The sequence below is a fragment of the Mchenga conophoros genome, linkage group LG15, assembly GCF_057382185.1.
Source record: "Mchenga conophoros isolate Kocher_MC1m ecotype Shallow Benthic linkage group LG15, M_conophoros_male_GT1.1, whole genome shotgun sequence".
Classification (NCBI taxonomy): Eukaryota; Metazoa; Chordata; class Actinopteri; order Cichliformes; family Cichlidae; genus Mchenga; species Mchenga conophoros.
The window spans coordinates 29,778,495-29,799,026 of NC_140540.1; the positions used below are offsets into that span (position 1 = coordinate 29,778,495).

Below are 20,532 nucleotides of genomic sequence, written 5' to 3' on the forward strand. Positions count from 1 at the left end.
TTTTGTTTGCTGGTATGTATATCTGGTTGCAGCACTTAGCTGGTTACAGACTTGGTCGAAGGACAAAAATACTCTCACAAACACACAGCCAAACAAGAGCTAACAATTCACAGCGGTCACAAGTATTTAGCAAACAAAAAACGATGTGTATGTGTTTGTATGTGTGTTTGTGAGTGTGCGGAGAGGAATCTGCAAGCACACGCGCGCACGTGCACGCACACCGGGTGCTGCTCTTTTAAATCCACCTGTTCACAGCTCTTCCCTGCGCGCTCCGCTCGCTTCTGCTGATAGGTCTGTCAGGGTGAGAGCAGCGTTTATTGCCGCCTGTGTGCTGTGCACTGTGGCAGGGCTCTTCTCTAACAGCAGCTCAGCGCAGAGGCCGCAGCAGCAGGGCTCCTCCTGCCGCCGCTGAATGGATTACCTACTTATTCACCTTCCCCGAGTGGCTCTGCGTGGACACCTCCTCGTCTCGGCGCCTTTCTGTGATTTCTATGCTCACCGGGACTGCGACCACTGATCATGCACTGATTTGCGAGCAGCTCTGACTTCGGAGTCGCCTCGCTGCTGCTGGTGCTGCTGGGTGGACGCACAGCTGATCAGCCGGAGAGGGGCTTTCTGCAACAAATTGTTGCAAACATTGTGAGGGGCGAAGTCATGGTGCCAGCACCGCCTCGGCTTTCTATGGCACTGTGAGAACTTTCTTTTCATACACCCCTTGCCCCTCTTTCTTCTTCCCCCTTGCCTGTCTTTTGTTTTAGATGTTTGGCTGCAGGATCGTGCTTCCTCGGGAAATTATCCACGTTTCCCTTTTCAATTATGTTCACGTTTGCTGCCTTCTGCTACATGCTGTCTCTGGTCCTCTGTGTGTCCCTGATTTTCTTCGCAATATGGCATGTAAGTACCTTACACTGGGTATCACTGGATGTTTTTTTTTTTTTTGGGGGGGGCTCTTCTTACTCGTTGTTGATGGCAAGGTGTGTGAGTGTATACTGAACTCGCAGGTGTACGTAACAGTGCTAGTTGGCTTTAGCTTTAGTTTACAATGTGAATTTAAAAATTTCCAGACTTTACACATCCCCAGCGACCCAGTTTCACACACACAGAAAGTGCCTGCATCCCTGTGCAGCATCCTCCAGATCAATTAAGCACACTTCCCTTCCAGATCAATTAGGGAATCTTGTAGAACGTTATCTCTCTCTCTTCTCATCTTCCTGCTCTCTTCATATCCTTTTAATCAAGCATCGGATCAGCTACACACCAGTGCCAATATGGCTGACTGCATTGTGATATTTGAATAATCTTATTAGTTGCTCCCTGAGCAACATGTAGGGCCTTGTATAAAGACAGATTTGGGTCAGGTCTTCCAGCCTTTTGCCCCGGGTCTGTCTTTTACATAGACCTGATGCACTTGGGGTGACTGATCCTCTGGCAATTCCAGCTAATAGTTGGTGTGTCTGTCTGTCAGACAATGACCCATGTGTCAGCAGAAATAAAGAGTCCTAGACAGTAAGGGTACAGACACACGTAGTAGCACAATTAAAACTAAGTGATCATGCTGAAAACACCTTTATGATTCCTCACAAATGAAGTGTACTCCCCCGTTTGAAGTAGATGTCATGGTGGCAGAAACAGGAGCCAAGTGAAACAAAGCAAATGTATGTGATGTAGGATGTCATGATATACATGCAAAAGAAAAAAAAAGGGTTCTATCGCTTTTATAGAATGCTTTCATCAGAGATATTGTTTAAAGCAAAAACAGAATTGTGTGACATTTTAGGTATTTAAACAAAGTTTTTAAAGGATCATAATGGACAGAAATGTACTCTCGTATCCTTCCTACATAGTGCATTTCATACTGGGCGAGGTACCCAGGCTTTGCCTGAATATCCACCAGGTCACCAGCGAACCACTTAGATGTTGGCTTATGGTTGGACTGCAATTTGGCAGTTTTTACAGCACTTCAATTGTTCCACATTTTGTCATGTTACAAACGTATTTCAAAACTGGTTAAATATTTACATACATGTTATATTTAGGGGGCTTTAACAAGAATTTCAAAGAAACGTTATTACTTTTTCATAATGGGGTATTATGACATATCATTCAGCTGAAATTATAATTTAACTATGCCTTAGGAACACATGATCTCACTAAAGACAGAAAAGACTAACACCGATGTAGCAACCAGACCCCATAGTGTGTCAGTTAGTGAAATTCAGTTTCTTCCGGTGAAGTAAATAAGTTCATTTTCTTTCAGCTTTGAAGTAAACAACTAAAGCATCTACCAATGTCAGTTTTTTCTACCAATAGGTTATTGCTGAGTGACATTCAGTGCCCTCCATAATGCTTGGGTCAAAGACACAAGTTTTGTAGTTTTGCCTCTGTCCACAGCAACAGTGGACTGTAAATCAACTATCAATATGTCTTTGAAATGCAGGCTGTCAGTTTTGATTAAGCGGGTTTTACAACGTAATGCATGAACAGTTTCAGAGATGCAGCCATTTTTTTAATGAGCAGAACCCAAATTTCACAGGCTCAAAACTGATGAGAGGCTAATATAAACATAAAGATTAAATGTAAAGACTTTGATACTCAGATGAAAAAAAACTTGCTGTCAAAGTCTCCCTGAAGTCTAGAAACCACGGACGTCACCAAAATGTGATGTTTCTTCGTCTTTACATTGGAGGGTTACCTACACACCTGTCAGCTCCTGGGTGATGTGCAGCACACAAACTGCTTTATATGTGACTTCAAAGAACTAAGATATTTCTAGTTTTTCTTGTGTATAGATCGGGAGTGTCAAACATATGGCCCCAGCGGCAAGAATTGGCCCAATAAAGACACCAGTCCGGTTCACTTGATGGCTTTGGAAAATGTGAACTGTATTTTCACGAATTTTGTAACTTTTCTGAATGATTGAAAACCATAGTAATTAACTAATTGATAAAAAATAAATGACAGAAAAGTTCCTTCTTTTTTACCATCCAATACAGAAATTTCTGAAAAAGGTGAAAGATATAGATGTCTGATATACTAGACCATAGATGTCTTCATTTACTTCAGCATTTCTTTGTCTTGTAGAAAAACTGACATGTGATATTTGATATTGCATTTCATTTTACATTGAGACATTTCAGGGATGTGAGGGTTCTCAGTCATCCAGGTCATGGTAATCTAAGGAGCTTGGAAAGAAAAGCAACTGGACTTCTTTAAGTTTCTTGAAGATGTTTCTCCTCTCATCCGAGAAGCTTCTTCAGTTCTAAGACCAAATGGTGGAGAGTCCCGGGTATTTAAACCTAGTGGGAGTTGTCCCTTGGGAGGCCTCCAAAAGTTGATCCTGTTCATCCGGACGTAGCGTTTTGTGGGAGAAATGTTTCGTCACTCATCCAAGTGACTTCTTCAGTCTCAGGTGACTACAGGTTTCCCCAATCTTATAAACAGTACATTTTTGAGAATTTGCATAATTAAAATTAAAGAACTGACCATTGTTCCTCCACTGGGCTGGTTTCAGTCATTATGCAAATGTACTGTTTATAAGATTGGGGAAAACTGCAGTCAGCTGAGACTGAAGAAGTCACTTGGGTGAGTGACGAAACGTTTCTCGCACAAAACGCTACGTCCAGATGAACGGAATCAACTTTTGGAGATTTACTTACCTGGATGATTGAGCATGCATCAAGACGTCCCTTGGGAGGGTTGTTGACTTCGGTAGTGGGCCTCAAACTATCATGTGACTTATTGAGATCACCTGATGCAAGATGTGAGTGGGCGTTAAGGCGTCTGGGAAGGGATCTCAAAACTGGATTATAGATGGTAGACAGTTGGAGTCGAAAGCCACCGCCTTTGTTCAAAGATGGTCGTTCACAGTGGACATAGATGGCTTCTTTCACTCCTCTTTCAAACCATCTCTGCCCAAAATGTGAACATTGGCATCCTCAAAAGAGTGACCTTTGTCCTTTAGATGCAGATGGTCAGCTGAGTCTTGTCCTGTCCAGGGGGCTCTTCTATGTTGTGCCATGCATTTATGAAGTTGCTGTTTGGTCTGTCCAATGTAGAGGTCTGAGAATTCCTACCTGCACTGTACAGCATACACTATGTTGTTAAGTTTGCGTTTGGTAGTTTTGTCTTTGGGATGAACCAGTTTTTGTCTGAGTGTGTGGCTGGGTCTGAAGTACACTGGGATCTTGTGCTTGGAGAGGACTCCTGATTTCTCTGACAAATCTGCTACATAAGGGATGACAATATTGTTCTGTTTGTCTGTAGTTGGTGTCTGACCTTCTTTTCTGTGCATCTTTGCTGATTTCATGAAGGCCCAATTACGATGATCACATGTTCTTTTCTTAGAGCTTTCTTTACATGTGTGTTCCCTCTTTTTCCCTTCTGGCTTAGAGGGAACATTTTCTGCCCATTGTTGTAGGGTCCTGATTACTTCAAGTTTGTGTTCCAGAGGGTGGTGGGAGTCAAAGAGGAGATACTGGCCCGAGTGCGTGCAGGCTTCCTGTAAACTCCAGTGTTGAAGTTTCCATTCTCCTCAACAGTCCAAATATTCGCTGGTGAACTTTATGTTTCTATCCACTGAGTGTATGTGAGCAGTGAAGGCTTCTACTTCTTGGGTTTTGATATTGACCCAAGTGTCATCTTTAAAAGAGCCAAGAGCTTTACTTTCCACTTTCTTCATGTTCCTACAAGGCTGGCTACTATACGTGACCCTGGGGAGCCCATGGCACATCCATGTTTTTGCCTGCAGAAACCCTTATTATAAAGCTCTCTAAAGCTATATGCATATGCAACTGCAGAGCTGTCACTTTCTGCCACGCCACAAAAACACGTACATCATTAGTACTTAGAAACATTAAAAAGGTCTACAGAGGGACACGATCCACAACACATCCTTCAGTGTGTTGCCTGCGATGTAAATTCTGCACCAGTGAAAAGAAAGATCACAATTCAACATTTGCGTTCAGCAATAATAATCCAGTCGAAGCCTGCCTTATTGTGCATTCTGCTTAAGGAGGCAGAAACAGTGTGGAGATGCCTCCTCCAATAATTCCCCATTCACATTGCCATACAGACTTGCAGGATAATAAGCTGGGGCTCCATACTGTGAGGAAACATAATTAGGAAAAGGCTGTGCAGTGTGGGGAGTTGCTGAGCCAAAGCTGCATGTTAACACCAGCCACCTGCCAAAATGCTAGGGAAATTTGGCTCAAACTCTTCCTTCACTTCTATCAATCATTTTGGCAGGTGGCCATCTCTCAGTCTGTCTTTGTTTTTCAAGTTCTCATCTGGTTTCAAAGACAAAAGAGAAAAAAAATACTGAACCCTGGTGCCACAGTTGCTGCTTGGCCAAAAGGTTAGTTTTTAAAGCCCCGAGCAGCAGTGCATTGTTAAAAAGAGCAAGCATGCTGAGTCAAACTACCCAGGGTCAAATCAGGCTATAAATAAAACAAGCTAGTGTAAATGAACAGATAAAGACAGAGGCTGTGAAGCAGCCCATACATAAAGTACAATGAAAAGGGAAATAAAATAAGAAGTGAAACACTACAGACTCTGTCAACAGATAACACAAGTGATACACAGCAAATCCTGCATGTCCAAATTAAATCTGTCAGATTTGATTTCAACACTATTAAAGTGTCTATATGGGTCCACACCAGAGAGTGTTAATTTAACTCTTTTTGGAGAGTTGGTACGTTAACTCTGATTTAGTGTTAAACACCAAATCTGTCTGGAGTTGATAATTTAACACTTACTAATGCTAACTAGGTGTTAAGAGTTTATATATTAACTCTCAAAGAGTATTTTAGTTTAACTATGTAAGAGTTATCTTCTAATTAATTCTAAAAAGCCGGAATTTTACTGTTCTGAACTTCAAGAAATTTCTTTTGTAAATAAACATTTACTAAAAAGACACAATGATTTTTGAAAAACATTTATTCTGAACTGTGCACCAAAATTTCAAAACATTTTCTGAAAGATGACAATGTACATGTTCTCACTTTCATTAGAATTTTGTTTATCAAAAGGTCTGACATAGGTGAGCTGGTAAATGCAAATAACAGCATTCTCATCACTTTTTTCTTCAATACAATATGCATGTCCTTTATTCATCACTTTGTGGAACTTCAACGCACTTCTGCTCTCCCCCATATTCCATCTTCACAAGCATATGCTATGTGGAGATTGAATAAAAATTAGTTGACACTAATTAATGGCACAAGTAATCCAGTAATCAATTGCAGCACAGTAAAAAAAAAAAAAAAAAAAAAAGCAATCCTCTTTGAGCCATTACTTGTGTAAAGTATTTTCCCAAAAGACAAGGACACAGGCAACAGGTAATACTGAACTAAATGTAAAACCTCAACCTTTTTAATTTTTACCTAAACCGTGTGCACAAAACTCTGGAGGGATCTAAATGTTAACGTAGAACCCAGTCAGGACATCTGCTACTGCTGTTTGCTCGTTTTTTTGTTTTTATGGGAGATCATTTTCAGGCTTCAAGTAGCACCATTATACCAAAATTTCACATTCTAGACATTGTTTTAGGTGTATTTGACCAAAAATTTGACTGAAAATTCACATGCAAGCTTTTTTTCAAGGCTGTGGTATTTGCCTGCAAACAATACCTTTCAGCTAGCTAAAACAGAATATTATGCTATCACCGAGCAACATGGCTAATGCCTTTCACACAGCTTTGTCTCAACTCTAAAGAGCCACAGAAGTAAAAGCTAATAATAATAATCGAAACAATCTTTGAAAAAATGACTTACCAAGCATGGCAAACAACTCAAATATGTAGAGCAAAATGTTCAGAAACGGTTTCACTTCAGCTTTGATTGGAGCCTATGGTGCCGGGGGCGGAGTCTGTGAATTTACTCTATTGGTGTCATCGCCCCTGTAGGAGTTCAGAGTTAAGAGGTCAAGAGTTAATGTTTCCATTGTAACACCTCCAGATTTGACATAGAAACACTCATTTTTAACACTCGATTTTAACTACTATCATTTTACACCTCAGAGTTACATTAAAAGAATGTGACTCTACTTAGAGTAAAATTAACTCTACTTTTGCAAGAAGACTACTAACACAAAAACATTTAACACTTTTGAATTTGCTGTGTAGAAGTAGACAGAAGTCGGTGACAAATAGCTGCACACAGATGGACTTCTGTCATTAATTGGCCAGTAAAGTCAGAGCTAATTAGTTATATCTACTCTAGTCATTCACAGGTGCTGATAAGTGCTCTTCCATTCACTCTCATTTATATTCATACTAAGTTACTCTGTAACATCTGTGTAAGTAAAAAAAAAAAAAGACAAAAAAAGACATGATGGCTATCTTTGGAATATCTATTATTATTAGTCACCTTCGTCTCCATGGCCATCTGTGGACTCACCGTTCGCTAAATTAAAGAGGTAATGAAGAAGGAACAGGTCCTGCCTGTGCAAAATTCTATTAAAACCGGTGTGAGACAAAGACACATATTGTTGACAGGTTTGTTAGATCACTGTTCCATTAATCAGACTGTATAAGTGCTTCATTGATTGGAGGTAACTCTATGAAATCACCCAATAACTGCACTGAAATACAAGAGCACTTAGAGCATGCAACTCCCCCCCCCAGAGTATGTTTTTTTTTTTTTTAATTATATTTTTATTACGATATGATGAAGTCAGCCTGTGATGTTGACATTGTGACATTGACTAAATAAAAAAAAAGTGATACAGCTCTCTCCATGCTCTTTAATGCATTTCTCAATTTTGTTTCTTGAATGTCTTTTAAAACTTTGACTTTGGGCGCTAACAATGGATGTCAAAGGTCGATCGCTTAGCCAACCTAGGTACTCATGTCCCCCAAGGGCTAGTATAAAGTTATGCAGCTTGAAGACAATCCATAAAAAAAATGTTGGTAGTATAAAGTTTTTCTGATTTTTACATTCGGTGAAAACAAGTTGAAAATGATATCTCGAAAACTTTGGACGCTAGACTGCTAACAAACTGACAAACAAACCCCTCCCATGGGGGGGGGTGTAACTGTAATGCAAATCGTGTCGGGTTCGTAGCCGAGAACTAGCTTTACTGTGTTGTCTGGGTCAACTTTGCTAGTGAGAGACAAAGAGGCTCCAATGGAACTTATTGTTTTGGAGGAAAACACGAAAAAAGTGTACAGTCGACTCTTAATAGCCTACAACTGGGCTCCTCAGGCACTCTTTTAGGCTGCAGTGGTTATTATTATATCCTACAACTGGGCTCCTGCAATGTCCCATTGCAGTTATCTACTTTCTTTGATGCTATTTTGCACCTATTCTCCAGCCAGTAGTACTTTTGTGTCTTTGGCAGTTGTTTTCTCATCTTTAACGGAGTATTTACCCTTTTTTTTTTTTCACCTCCTCTATGTCACATGTCTTTCTCATTGTTGGACTGAGATGAAGAAATGTTAAATGTTACCATACATGTCCTATGGCCTCCTTAAAGAAGTGCTAAAGTTAAGCTGTTAACCAAGAGGTGATGAGTTTTATCCCACATGTGGGAGCTTTGATTTGCTTTTGTTCAGTTTAGTTTCATTTTGCTTGATGTTGTAAGTGTAAAAGCATGTTACCTGATCAGTCACAGTTTTTCAATGTATTTCAAGCTGGATCCTCAGTTTGGATGTTTCTTTTCTTAAACTTTGAGCTACCTTGCATGTGTTGACGCTCACACAGGTTTAATTATGTAATTTTAGTTAAATGTAATTATTAATTAAATACAATCATTCCCACAATTTTTTACTCCTGTTTGAAGGCTATGGCACATTTAATAAGAGTCAGAAACACACACTCAAAAAAATGCATTTGTCTATTTGGAATAACATATTTTTCTACTGATAATAACTAGATTCCATTATTCTTGTTGCTGTGGGGCATAATGACATTTAGAACTGCTCACATCAAACCGCAATCAAACTGTTTCTCACATAAAATGTAACTCCACAGTTACCTATGGGAGCACTCACTGAAGTGATTATGAAGCCATTTTAATTAAAATACAAGGTGAACTGCAAGCTCCACTCTGCTTGAGCGACTCTCCTCCCATGTAACAGCAGCCCCTAATGAGTCATTAAAGCCTGAAACAGGCCAGGCGCTCCCTTGGTGCACCTTTGATAGATGGGAAAGCCCTGTGGTGCAGATATGATGGAGAGGTTACCCGGCAGTATTGCAAAGGTTGGAATGTCAAACTAACATCATTTTCCCCTCTCACTTAGGGTTTCTACTAAATTACAGCAGTTTAGTTTATTTGTGTGTGTAGCTGTCGAAGCACCAGGGACCCACCAGAGGCTCATAGTTTACTGTTTGCAGTAATTTCATTCATTTTGTCAACACTTTTTTGACAGAAGTACCCTTTATAACAATTTAACTGTAGTTGTATGGTAGCATAATTAGTGGAAAAATTAAAATGTTAGTAGGCATGATCATCAGTAATAAAAACATACTTCAGGATGTCAAGTAGAAGGGGGGAGTAGATACACATAATCAGTTTTCCATGACCTGGCATGGCCTGTAAATTTGTTGACTAGCTTTCCCTTAATGTAAGAGGCACAACAAAAATATATGTTGCAACTCTGTAAAACATCTATAAAATAATTGGGGTTTTTTTATTATACACTTCGTTGATAAAAAATAGAGGCCCTATTAGATTTAAAATTAAATATAAGCACAAAAATGGCCTCCATGTTTTAAGCTGTTTTCAGTCTAGTGCCAGCTAAAGCTAACCCCGTTCTGGTTAAGTAAGTATGTAACATTGATTTATAAAGCACAGTTAAACACAGCTTTCATTGTCCAAGTGCTGTAGAATGTTTACATATTTACACACAGTTATGTAAATACATTTAAAAAGTAATAAGTATAAGTAGAGAATACAGAATTAAGACATAATGACAAAACCAGAGGACAGCAGAGGATAAACAAAGCTACAGATATAACGATAAAGAGAGATTGGTGGGCTGGAAAGGCCAGAGAGTAAAGGCAAGCATTGAGCCTAGACTAAAAGCAGAGGTCTCTGGTGGTCCAATAGCAGCACATGCTTATGTCAAGTCGTAGCTAATTCTGCACCCACGGAGCAGCGACTGCAAAGGCTCTGACACAATTTTGTTTGAAAATGTAAGAGATTTTTGCAAGTGGATCTGAGAGACCTGAGCACTACAGTACGACGAAGTTTAGAGCAGCCAGCCTTTCTTTGTGTTATCTGGCTCAACAAAACCTGAAACCCAGATGGAGAGAACCGATATCACTATGGTGGTTATCAACTTTCTCTGATAAGCCAGGCTTTCTGCTCCAGACTCTGTGTACGCACATAAACATAGAGGGGTTTCACAAGTCATATAATTCTTCTTCTTGAATAAAGCTTACTCTAGTCAGAGGCATTCAATTCAATTCAATTCATTTATATAGCGCCGAATCACAACAAAAGTCGCCTCAAGGCGCTTCATAGATACAGAGAAAAAACCAACAATCATATGACCCCCTATGAGCAAGCACTTTGGCAACAGTGGGAAGGAAAAAATCCCTTTTAACAGGAAGAAACCTCCGGCAGAACCAGGCTCAGGGAGGGGCAGCCATCTGCTGCGACCGGTTGGGGTGAGAGAAGGAAGACAGGATAAAAGACATGCTGTGGAAGAGAGAGGTTAATAACAGATAAGATTCAATGCAGAGAGGTCTATTAATACATAGTGAATGAGAAAGGTGACTGGAAAGGAAAAACTCAATGCATCATGGGAATCCCCCGGCAGCCTACGTCTATTGCAGCATAACTAAGGGAGGATTCAGGGTCACCTGGTCCAGCCCTAACTATATGCTTTAGCAAAAAGGAAAGTTTTAAGCCTAATATTGAAAGTAGAGATAGTGTCTGTCTCCCGAATCCAAACTGGAAGCTAGTTCTACAGAAGAGGGGCCTGAAAACTGAAGGCTCTCCTCCAATTCTACTTTTAAATACTCTAGGAACAACAAGTAGGCCTGCAGAGCGAGAGCAAAGTGCTCTAATAGGGTGATATGGTATTACAAGGTCATTAAGATAAGAGGGGACTGATTATTTAAGACAGTGTATGTGAGGAGCAGGATTTTGAATTCAATTCTGGATTTAACAGGAAGCCAGTGAAGGGAAGCCAAAACAGGAGAAATATGCTCTCTCTTTCTAGTCCCTGTCAGTACTCTTGCTGCAGCATTTTGGATTAGCTGAAGGCTTTTCAGTGAGTTTTTTGGACATCCTGATAATAATGAATTACAGTAGTCCAGCCTGGAAGTAATAAATGCATGAACTAGTTTTTCAGCATCACTCTGAGACAGGATATTTCTAATTTTAGAGATGTTGCGCAAATGGAAGAACGCAGTCTTACATATTTGTTTAATATGTGCGTTGAAGGACATATCCTGGTCAAAAATGACTCCAAGGTTCCTCACAGTGTTACTGGAGGCCAAGGTAATGCCATCCAGAGTAAGAATCTGGTTAGATACCATATTTCTAAGCTTTTCAGGGCCGAGTACAATAACCTCAGTTTTATCTGAATTAAGAAGCAGAAAGTTAGCGGCCATCCAGCTCTTTGTCTTTAAGACATTCCTGCAGTTTAACTAATTGGTGTGTGTTATCTGGCTTCATGGATAGATAGAGCTGGGTGTCATCTGCATAGCAGTGAAAATGTATGCTATGTCTTCTAATGATGTTGCCTTGGGGAAGCATGTATAATGTAAACAGAATTGGTCCTAGCACTGAACCCTGTGGAACTCCATAATTAACCTCAGTGTGTGAAGAGGACTCTCCATTTACATGCACAAATTGGAGTCTATTAGATAGATATGATACAAACCACTGCAGTGCAGTACCTGTAATACCTACAGCATGTTCTAATCTCTCTAATAGGATATTATGGTCAACAGTATTGAATGCTGCACTAAGGTGTAGCAGGACATGCACAGAGATGAGTCCACTGTCAGAGGCCATAAGAAGATCATTTGTAACCTTCACTAAAGCTGTTTCTGTGCTGTGATGAGCTCTGAAACCTGACTGAAACTCTTCAAATAAGCCATTCATCTGCAGATGATCAGTTAGCTGTTTGACAACTACTCTTTCAAGGATTCTTGATATGAAAGGAAGGTTGGAGATTGGCCTATAATTAGCTAAGACTGCTGGGTCTAGAGATGGCTTTTTGAGTAAAGGTTTAACTACAGCCAGCTTGAAGGCCTGTGGTACATACAGTGGGGCAAAAAAGTATTTAGTCAGCCACCGATTGTGCAAGTTCCCCCACCTAAAATGATGACAGAGGTCAGTAATTTGCACTTCAACTGTGAGAGACAGAATGTGAAAAAAAAAATCCATGAATCCACATGGTAGGATTTGTAAAGAATTTATTCGTAAATCAGGGTGGAAAATAAGTATTTGGTCAATAACAAAAATACAACTCAATACTTTGTAACATAACCTTTGTTGGCAATAACAGAGGTCAAACGTTTACTATAGGTCTTTACCAGGTTTGCACACACAGTAGCTGGTATTTTGGCCCATTCCTCCATGCAGATCTTCTCGAGAGCAATGATGTTTTGGGGCTGTCGCCAAGCAACACGGACTTTCAACTCCCGCCACAGATTTTCTATGGGGTTGAGGTCTGGAGACTGGCTAGGCCTCTCCAGGACTTTCAAATGCTTCTTACGGAGCCACTCCTTTGTTGCCCGGGCGGTGTGTTTTGGATCATTGTCATGTTGGAAGACCCAGCCTCGTTTCATCTTCAAAATTCTCACTGATGGAAGGAGGTTTTGGCTCAAAATCTCACGATACATGACCCCATTCATTCTGTCCTTAACACAGATCAGTCGTCCTGTCCCCTTGGCAGAAAAACAGCCCCATAGCATGATGTTTCCACCCCCATGCTTCACAGTAGGTATGGTGTTCTTGGGATGCAACTCAGTATTCTTCTTCCTCCAAACACGACGAGTTGAGTTTATACCAAAAAGTTCTACTTTGGTTTCATCTGACCACATGACATTCTCCCAATCCTCTGCTGTATCATCCATGTGCTCTCTGGCAAACTTCAGACGGGCCTGGACATGCACTGGCTTCAGCAGCGGAACACGTCTGGCACTGCGGGATTTGATTCCCTGCCGTTGTAGTGTGTTACTGATGGTGACCTTTGTTACTTTGGTCCCAGCTCTCTGCAGGTCATTCACCAGGTCCCCCCGTGTGGTTCTGGGATCTTTGCTCACTGTTCTCATGATCATTTTGACCCCACGGGATGAGATCTTGCGTGGAGCCCCAGATCGAGGGAGATTATCAGTGGTCTTGTATGTCTTCCATTTTCTGATGATTGCTCCCACAGTTGATTTTTTTCACACCAAGCTGCTTGCCTATTGTAGATTCACTCTTCCCAGTCTGGTGCAGGTCTACAATACTTTTCCTGGTGTCCTTCGAAAGCTCTTTGGTCTTGGCCATGGTGGAGTTTGGAGTCTGACTGTTTGCGGCTGTGGACAGGTGTCTTTTATACAGATGATGAGTTCAAACAGGTGCCATTCATACAGGTAACGAGTGGGGGACAGAAAAGCTTCTTACAGAGGACGTTACAGGTCTGTGAGAGCCAGAGATTTTCCTTGTTTGAGGTGACCAAATACTTATTCGTAAATTAGGGTGGAAAATAAATTCTTTACAAATCCTACCATGTGAATTCATCGATTCTTTTTTTTTCACATTCTGTCTCTCACAGTTGAAGTGTACCTCTGGTGCAAATTACTGACCTCTGTCATCATTTTAAGTGGGGGAACTTGCACAATCGGTGGCTGACTAAATACTTTTTTGCCCCACTGTAACCGATTATTAGAGATAGGTTGATCATATTTAAGATCGAAGAATTAATTAATGGCAGGACTTCTTTGAGCAGTTTTGTAGGAATGGGTTCTAAAAGACACGATGGTTTGGAGGAAGTAATTATTGAAGTTCACTCAGAAAGATCAATTGGAGAAAAAGAGTCTAACTTAACATCAATGGTACTAAGAGTAGCTGTAGATAATACATCTGTGGGATGATTATTGGTAATTTTTCTCTAATGATAAAAATTTTATTTGTGAAGAAGTTCATGAAGTCATTACTAGTTAACATTAAAGGGATGGTTGGCTCAAAACAGCTCTGACTTTTTGTCAGCCTGGCTACAGTGCTGAAGAGAAACCTGGGGTTGTTCTTATTTTCTTCAATCAGTGATGAATAGTAAGATGTTCTGGCTTTGCGGAGGGCTTTCTTATAAAGCAGCAAACTATTTCTCCAGGTTAAATGATGATCCTCTAAATTTGTGACATGCCATTTCCTCTCCACATTACGAGTCATTTGCTTTAGGGTACGTGTTTGAGAATTATACCACGGAGTCAGGTACTTCTGATTAGAGACCTTAGTTTTCACCGGAGCTTCAGTATCCAGAGTCGTACGTAGTGAGGAGGTGAAATTATTAACAAGATAATCGACCTCTGTTGGGGTAGCGTTCAGGTAGCTGCTCTGCTCTGTGTTGGTACAGGGCGTTGTCAGAGAATGATTATGATGATTCTAAATTGATAAAGAACACAAAAAAAGACAGTTGCAAAAAGAAAGATTCATGCTGCACAATATTCCTGGTAATTTAGGGTAATCCAACAAACAGTTTGTTTCATTTAGCATTTTTACTAAGGTAGAGCTTAATAATTTGCACATACAAAACATATTCCCCCAGCAGAGAATTAAAACATGCTGTAAAAAAAAAAATTAAAAAAAAAATCAATGAAAACAACGGGTTTCCAGATTATTTTAAATCGAGACTTGGAACATAACCTGCTCCAGCTAGGTACAGTGTTTTTGTATATAGTAAATAGTATATACTATGATTGCTCCATTCCTTGCTTTATTTCTTTTTTTTCTTTTCTAAGTTGCTTTGTCTTTATCTTGTAAAAAGAGTAACTTGACCTGGAAAGCTCTGTACAAGAATTCCAATGTGCATAGACTGTTGGCAAATAAAAAAATCTTGAATCTTACTGTATGTGTTTGGCTAATTTAAAAGCAAGCTCGACATAGCTCGCCAAGCCATTAATCTTACTTCATAGTACACACCCCTGGGAGCTGAATGTAAACATAGAACACAGGCAATATAAGAACCTTAAAAACAAGCAGTAAAATCTTTACTGGTCTTAACCATCCAAATGTTTTTTTTCTGAACATAGGCTACTACCTTTTTTTTCCTGTTATAAATTTGAGTAAATGTCCCTATTGCCAGTCTTGGCACACAGTGCCGGCAATAAGTCGGACTCGTGATGGGCTCCGCCAGGGCTGCCCTTTGTCTCCGGTTCTGTTCATAATTTTTATGGACAGGATTTCTAGGCGCAGCCAAGTGGCGGAGGGCTTTCGCTTTGGTGGCCTCAGAATCTCATCTCTGATTTTTGCAGATGATTTGGTTCTGTTGGCTTCATCGGGTGAGGGCCTCCAGCTCGCACTGGAGCGGTTCGCAGCCGAGTGTGAAGCAGCGGGAATGAGGATCAGTACCTCCAAATCTGAGGCCATGGTTCTCAGCCGGAAAAGGGTGGAGTGCCCACTCCGGGTCGGGGATGAGTTCCTGCCCCAAGTGGAGGAGTTCAAGTATCTCGGGGTCTTGTTCGCGAGTGATGGGAGAAGGGAGCCGGAGATCGACAGACGGATTGGGGCTGCAGCTGCAGTAATGCGGACGCTGCACCGGTCCGTCGTGGTGAAGAGGGAGCTGAGTGTAAAAGCGAAGCTCTCAATTTACCGGTCGATCTACGTCCCTACCCTCACCTATGGCCACGAGCTGTGGGTAGTGACCGAAAGAATGAGATCGCGGATACAAGCGGCAGAAATGAGCTTCCTCCGAAGGGTGGCTGGCCTCTCCCTTAGAGATAGGGTGAGAAGTTCGGCCATCCGGGAGGGGCTCAGAGTAGAGCAGCTGCTGCTCCACATCGAAAGGAGCCAGCTGAGGTGGTTCGGGCATCTGACAAGGATGCCCCCTGGGCGCCTCCTGGGTGAGGTGTTCCAGGCATGTCCCACCGGGAGGAGGCCCCGGGGCAGACCCAGGACACGCTGGAGAGATTATATCTCTCGGCTGGCCTGGGAACGCCTTGGTATTCCCCCGGATAAGCTGGAGGAGGTGGCTGGGGAGAGGGAGGTCTGGGCCTCTTTGCTTAGGCTGCTGCCCCCGCGACCCGGCCCCGGACAAAGCGGATGAAAATGGATGGATGGATGGAATTTGAGTAAATTATAAATCTTGTCCCACTGAAAGAAATGAGAGTGATCTGTAATTTTCAGCATAGGTTCACTTCCACTGTGAGACACAGAATGTAAAGTGTAAAATGTAAAGAAGTCCAGGATATCGCATTGTAATTTATTTGTATATTGGTGCAGAAAATAAGTATTTGGTCAATAACAAAAGTTCAGCTCAATGCTTTGTAATGTAACCTTGGTTGGCAATGACAGAGGTCAGATGTTTCCTGTAGGTCTTTGCCAGGTTTGAACACATTGTAGCTGGTATTTTGGCCCATTCTTCCATGCAGATCTGCTCAAGAGCTGATGTTTTGGGGCTGTCGGACTTTCAACTCCCTCCACAGATTCTCTGTTGGATTGAGGTCTGGCTAGGCCACTCTAGAACCTTGAAATGCTCTTTACGTAGCCACTCTTTCGTTGGCCAGGTGGTGTGTTTGGGATCATTGTCATGCTGGAAGATCCAGCAACATTTCATCTTCAATGCTCTCACTGATGGAAGGAGGTTTTTGCCCAAAATCTCACGATACATGGCCCCACTCATCCTTTCCTTAATATGGATCAGTTGTCCTGTCCCCTTTGCAGAAAAGCAGCCCCAAAACATGTTTCCACTTCCATGCTTCACAGTGAGTATGATGTTCTTGGGCTGCAACTCAGCATTCTTCCCCCTCCAAACATGGTGAGTGACGTTTATACCAAAGACTTTGACTATTTTGGTCTCATCTGACAATCCTCCTCTGAATCATCCAGTTGGTCTCTGGCAAACTTTAGATGGGCCAGGACATGTACTGGCTTAAGCAGGGGGACGTTTCGAGTGCTGCAGGATTTAAATCCATGACCATGTAGTGTGTTACTAATAGTAAAATTGTTATTGTGGTCTCAGCTCTCTTTAGGTCACTGGCCAGTTCCGCCCGTGTAGTTCTGGGCTGTTTCCTCACCGTTCTCAAGATCATTTGTACCCCACGAGGTGACATCTTGCATGGAGCCCCAGGTCAAGGGAGATTTTCTGTGGTTTTGTATTTATTCCATTTTCTCATAATTGCTTGCCTATAGGAGATTGGATCATCTCAGTCTTGTGTACAATCTTGCCCATGGTGTCCTTAGACTGCTCTCTGGTCTTGGCCATGGCGGAGTTTGGAGTCTGACTGTCTGAAGGTGTGGACAGGTGTATTTTATACAGATGAGTTCATACAGATGTCATTAATACAGGTAACGAGTGGAAGATAGAGCTTCTTAAAGAAGTAGTAACAGTTCTGTGAGGGCCAGAATTCTTGCTTGTTTGTAGGCGCTAAATACTTATTTTCTGCACCATTCTACAAATAAATTCTTTAAAATCTTGGATTTCTTTTTTTACATTCTGTCTCTCACAGTTGAAGTGAACCTAGACTAAAAATTACAGACCTCTCATCTTTTTCAGTGGGACAACTTGCACAATCAGTGGCTACCAAATACTTTTTTGCCCCACTGGGTGATTCCAAAGCAAACCACGATGAAGCTGACTGTCATAGACTTAACGCTGCACAGTTGAATATTTAAGGGTGTCCTCCTGTAGGTCAACGCACCCCTGGCAGTGATGGAGGAATGTGTTTATTTCTATAACCCATTATACTTTTCACACTTAGCCTTCTGATAGCCTTTTTTTTTTTTTTTTTTTTTTTTTTAAACTGCCTCACACAAAGAGAATACTTGTTGAAGAAAAAGGTGACACTACACAGAGTTTCATGCACACTTCAGGATGGATTTGGAGGGGAGCAGATCAGCTAACAGTGCGCTTTTACCGCTGCACTGGATTACACTGAGATTTTGACAAGTACAGGGCATTCACAGGTTTAACAGGTGTTGCGTGAATAATTGTTCACACTGAAGAGCCACAATACACCCTCATCTGTGACTGTCCCTATGGTGTTCAACTGATGGAGCAAAACAATTAGCTTTTGGGGGAAGCTGCAGGAAGGAGAGAGTAGCTAATGGTGTTGGACAGAGTAGAAATGAAATGCACCGAGAAGAGAGGGTTTGTTTTACTTTCTCTGGATTAAATTGTGGGAAATTAGATTTTCAAGTGACAGGTTTATCTGTAGACACAGATGTTTTAATGTAGAGGGAAAAAAAGTGGAAATGATATCTGGCCAACTTTGGTTCTCCATGAAGCCCAAGCTTGTTCTACTGATCTGTAATACCCCTTGTCACGTGGCCGGGTGGCCGGTACTGAACAGGACTCAGGTGCAGAAACCCAGAGCGGAGACAGCAGATGATGCAACAATTTATTAGGTTTAAGTGCAAGAGAAAAACGTGGCAAAGACAAAAAACAGCGAGACGTGGAGTCTTGGTGCGGCGTGGCCTGGGGAACGTGGCTATGGCGAGGGAATGAGGCCTGAGATGCGGAACGGAGCTGAGTGGGGAACAGTCACACTGAAGGAAGAGGATATAGGAGTTAGGTAGGTAGTGAAGGCAGCTCTGCAGTGGCCAGTTGTAAGAGCAGCAATTCTTACTTGCAGTTAGGGACCTGGAGTGTTGAGAGGGGGGTGATGAAGATCCAGGGGAGGCTGAGTGGCGTGGAAAAGCTGGCCTGAGATCCGGGGCTTCAGATGGAGTGTGATGGCAGGAGGGCAGGCAGGTGAGGCACAGAGAGATTTCCAGAATGATTACTAGGTATCCTGAGTCCAGAGGTGGAGTGTGAGCCAAGGTGGATACAGCAACTGTAGCACAAGAGAGTTGTGTTAACAGGATGAATCACAGCAAGAACTTAACGTATACGGCCTGTTACCAACATGTGTTGATGACGAACTGGCAGTGAATGAACATCAACGTGTGGTTTAAATCCCTCTGGCTTGATTGCCTGCAATAGGCTCCAGGTGTGCGGGAGCTGGAGTTGGCCCTGCCCAGGGGCGGATCCCAGGTCAGTTCAGGAGCCTTATGGAAATTCCAGCCACCCACCGCAGACCATGACACCCCTGACATGTACGTCACACGTTTGCTGGAGGATGCATTGGTAAAATCTTTTGAGGAAAGGGCCATAACACCACCGGAAGATTAATGGAAGGGGGATGAGGCAAAGTCTAATGAAGGATATAGGATATATAATGAAATACACAATGAAGGACTGACAAAGAAGATGAGGCCAGTCAAACACAAAAGCCCAATTCAGCTGCTGGTCAGGTGACTGGGGCAAAATTAATCTAAGACATGAAAAGAAAGGAAAATGGCAGATGCAAAGCAGTGAGCAGGTAGCAATGCAGATCAAAAGGAAACAAGGTTAATAAAATGAAAGTTCTTTGTTGAAAAGATTGAGTGTCCTATAGTGAGGGGGTGGGGGAGAGGGCTATCAAGCTCTACTAGAAGACAAGTGTGACAGCACTGGAGACAAAATGCAGAAATAGATCATTATTTCCCTCTTGAGACAAAATAGACAAATTCAGCCACAGTAAGTAAAGCGTTTTGTTATACGGCTGACACTTGACATTCACATTAACTTCCAATAGATAAGTTGTCTTAATCAGAAGCACGCTCTTTTGGCTGTTCCGCTCTTGACAAGCGGTTCCCACAGCAAATACTTGGATAGTTTTTTTGTTTGTCATCATATTTGACTCTGTGTAATGGCTTACGAAGGTGTGAAATGGTGAATTGTAGTATTAACAAAGACGTAAACTTGCAAACTCCGAACAATGAACAATTTGTCACATTTGCATTAGATCATGCAAATTTGACTTACCTGCTTGAGGGCCGGTGTCCCTGCAGGTTTTAAACGTGTTCTTGAACCAACACAGCTGATTTAAATGGCTAAATTAGCTCCTCAACATGTCCTGAAGTTCTCCAGAGGCCTGGTAACAAACTAATCATGTGATTCAGGTGTGTTGACCCAAGGTGAGATCTAAAACCTGCAGGACACCGTAATCTGTGCATGTTAGCTACTCAAATAACATGGAGGAAGCTGAATGAAAAAGCTACTGGAATTAGTCATTTGCTAGATGTCAAGCAGCTTTTTTTCTGTGTGATTAGGAATGCAGTGTAGGCATGGTGTTTCTTTAAAACATTTTTATGACTTGGAAGGCTTCTAACTTTGAGGAAAAATATCTTGAACAAATTGTTAATTAGAGTGATTTTTTATTTTTTGATTCATTGAGCACCAAAGAGCCTGGCAAGCTTGAATTGCTGAACCAGCAAGTGTTCATAAAGTACTCACGATTTAAACAGTAGTTCCACAATGGATTTTTGAATGGACAGCTCTATGGACAGCAGTCTTACCTAGGATGCCAATAATTAATTTTAAGACAGGGGAAACAAAAAGGCTCCATGCCA

At 41.7% G+C, this 20,532-nt stretch overlaps 1 protein-coding gene across 3 annotated transcripts in view; it reads left to right on the forward strand.

The window, feature by feature from the left end:
- Positions 1-272: 272 nt before the first annotated feature.
- cnih3 (cornichon family AMPA receptor auxiliary protein 3) overlaps positions 273-20,532 on the forward strand; it is a 149,716-nt gene continuing 129,456 nt past the window's right edge. For 2 of the 3 annotated variants that reach the window (XM_085246883.1, XM_085246881.1), the window contains exon 1: positions 273-894. In XM_085246883.1, the coding sequence (XP_085103009.1) occupies positions 817-894 (78 nt within the window). In that variant the 5' untranslated portion in view covers positions 273-816. The remainder of the gene's footprint in view (positions 895-20,532) is intronic. The other variant, XM_085246882.1, reaches the window with a different exon arrangement.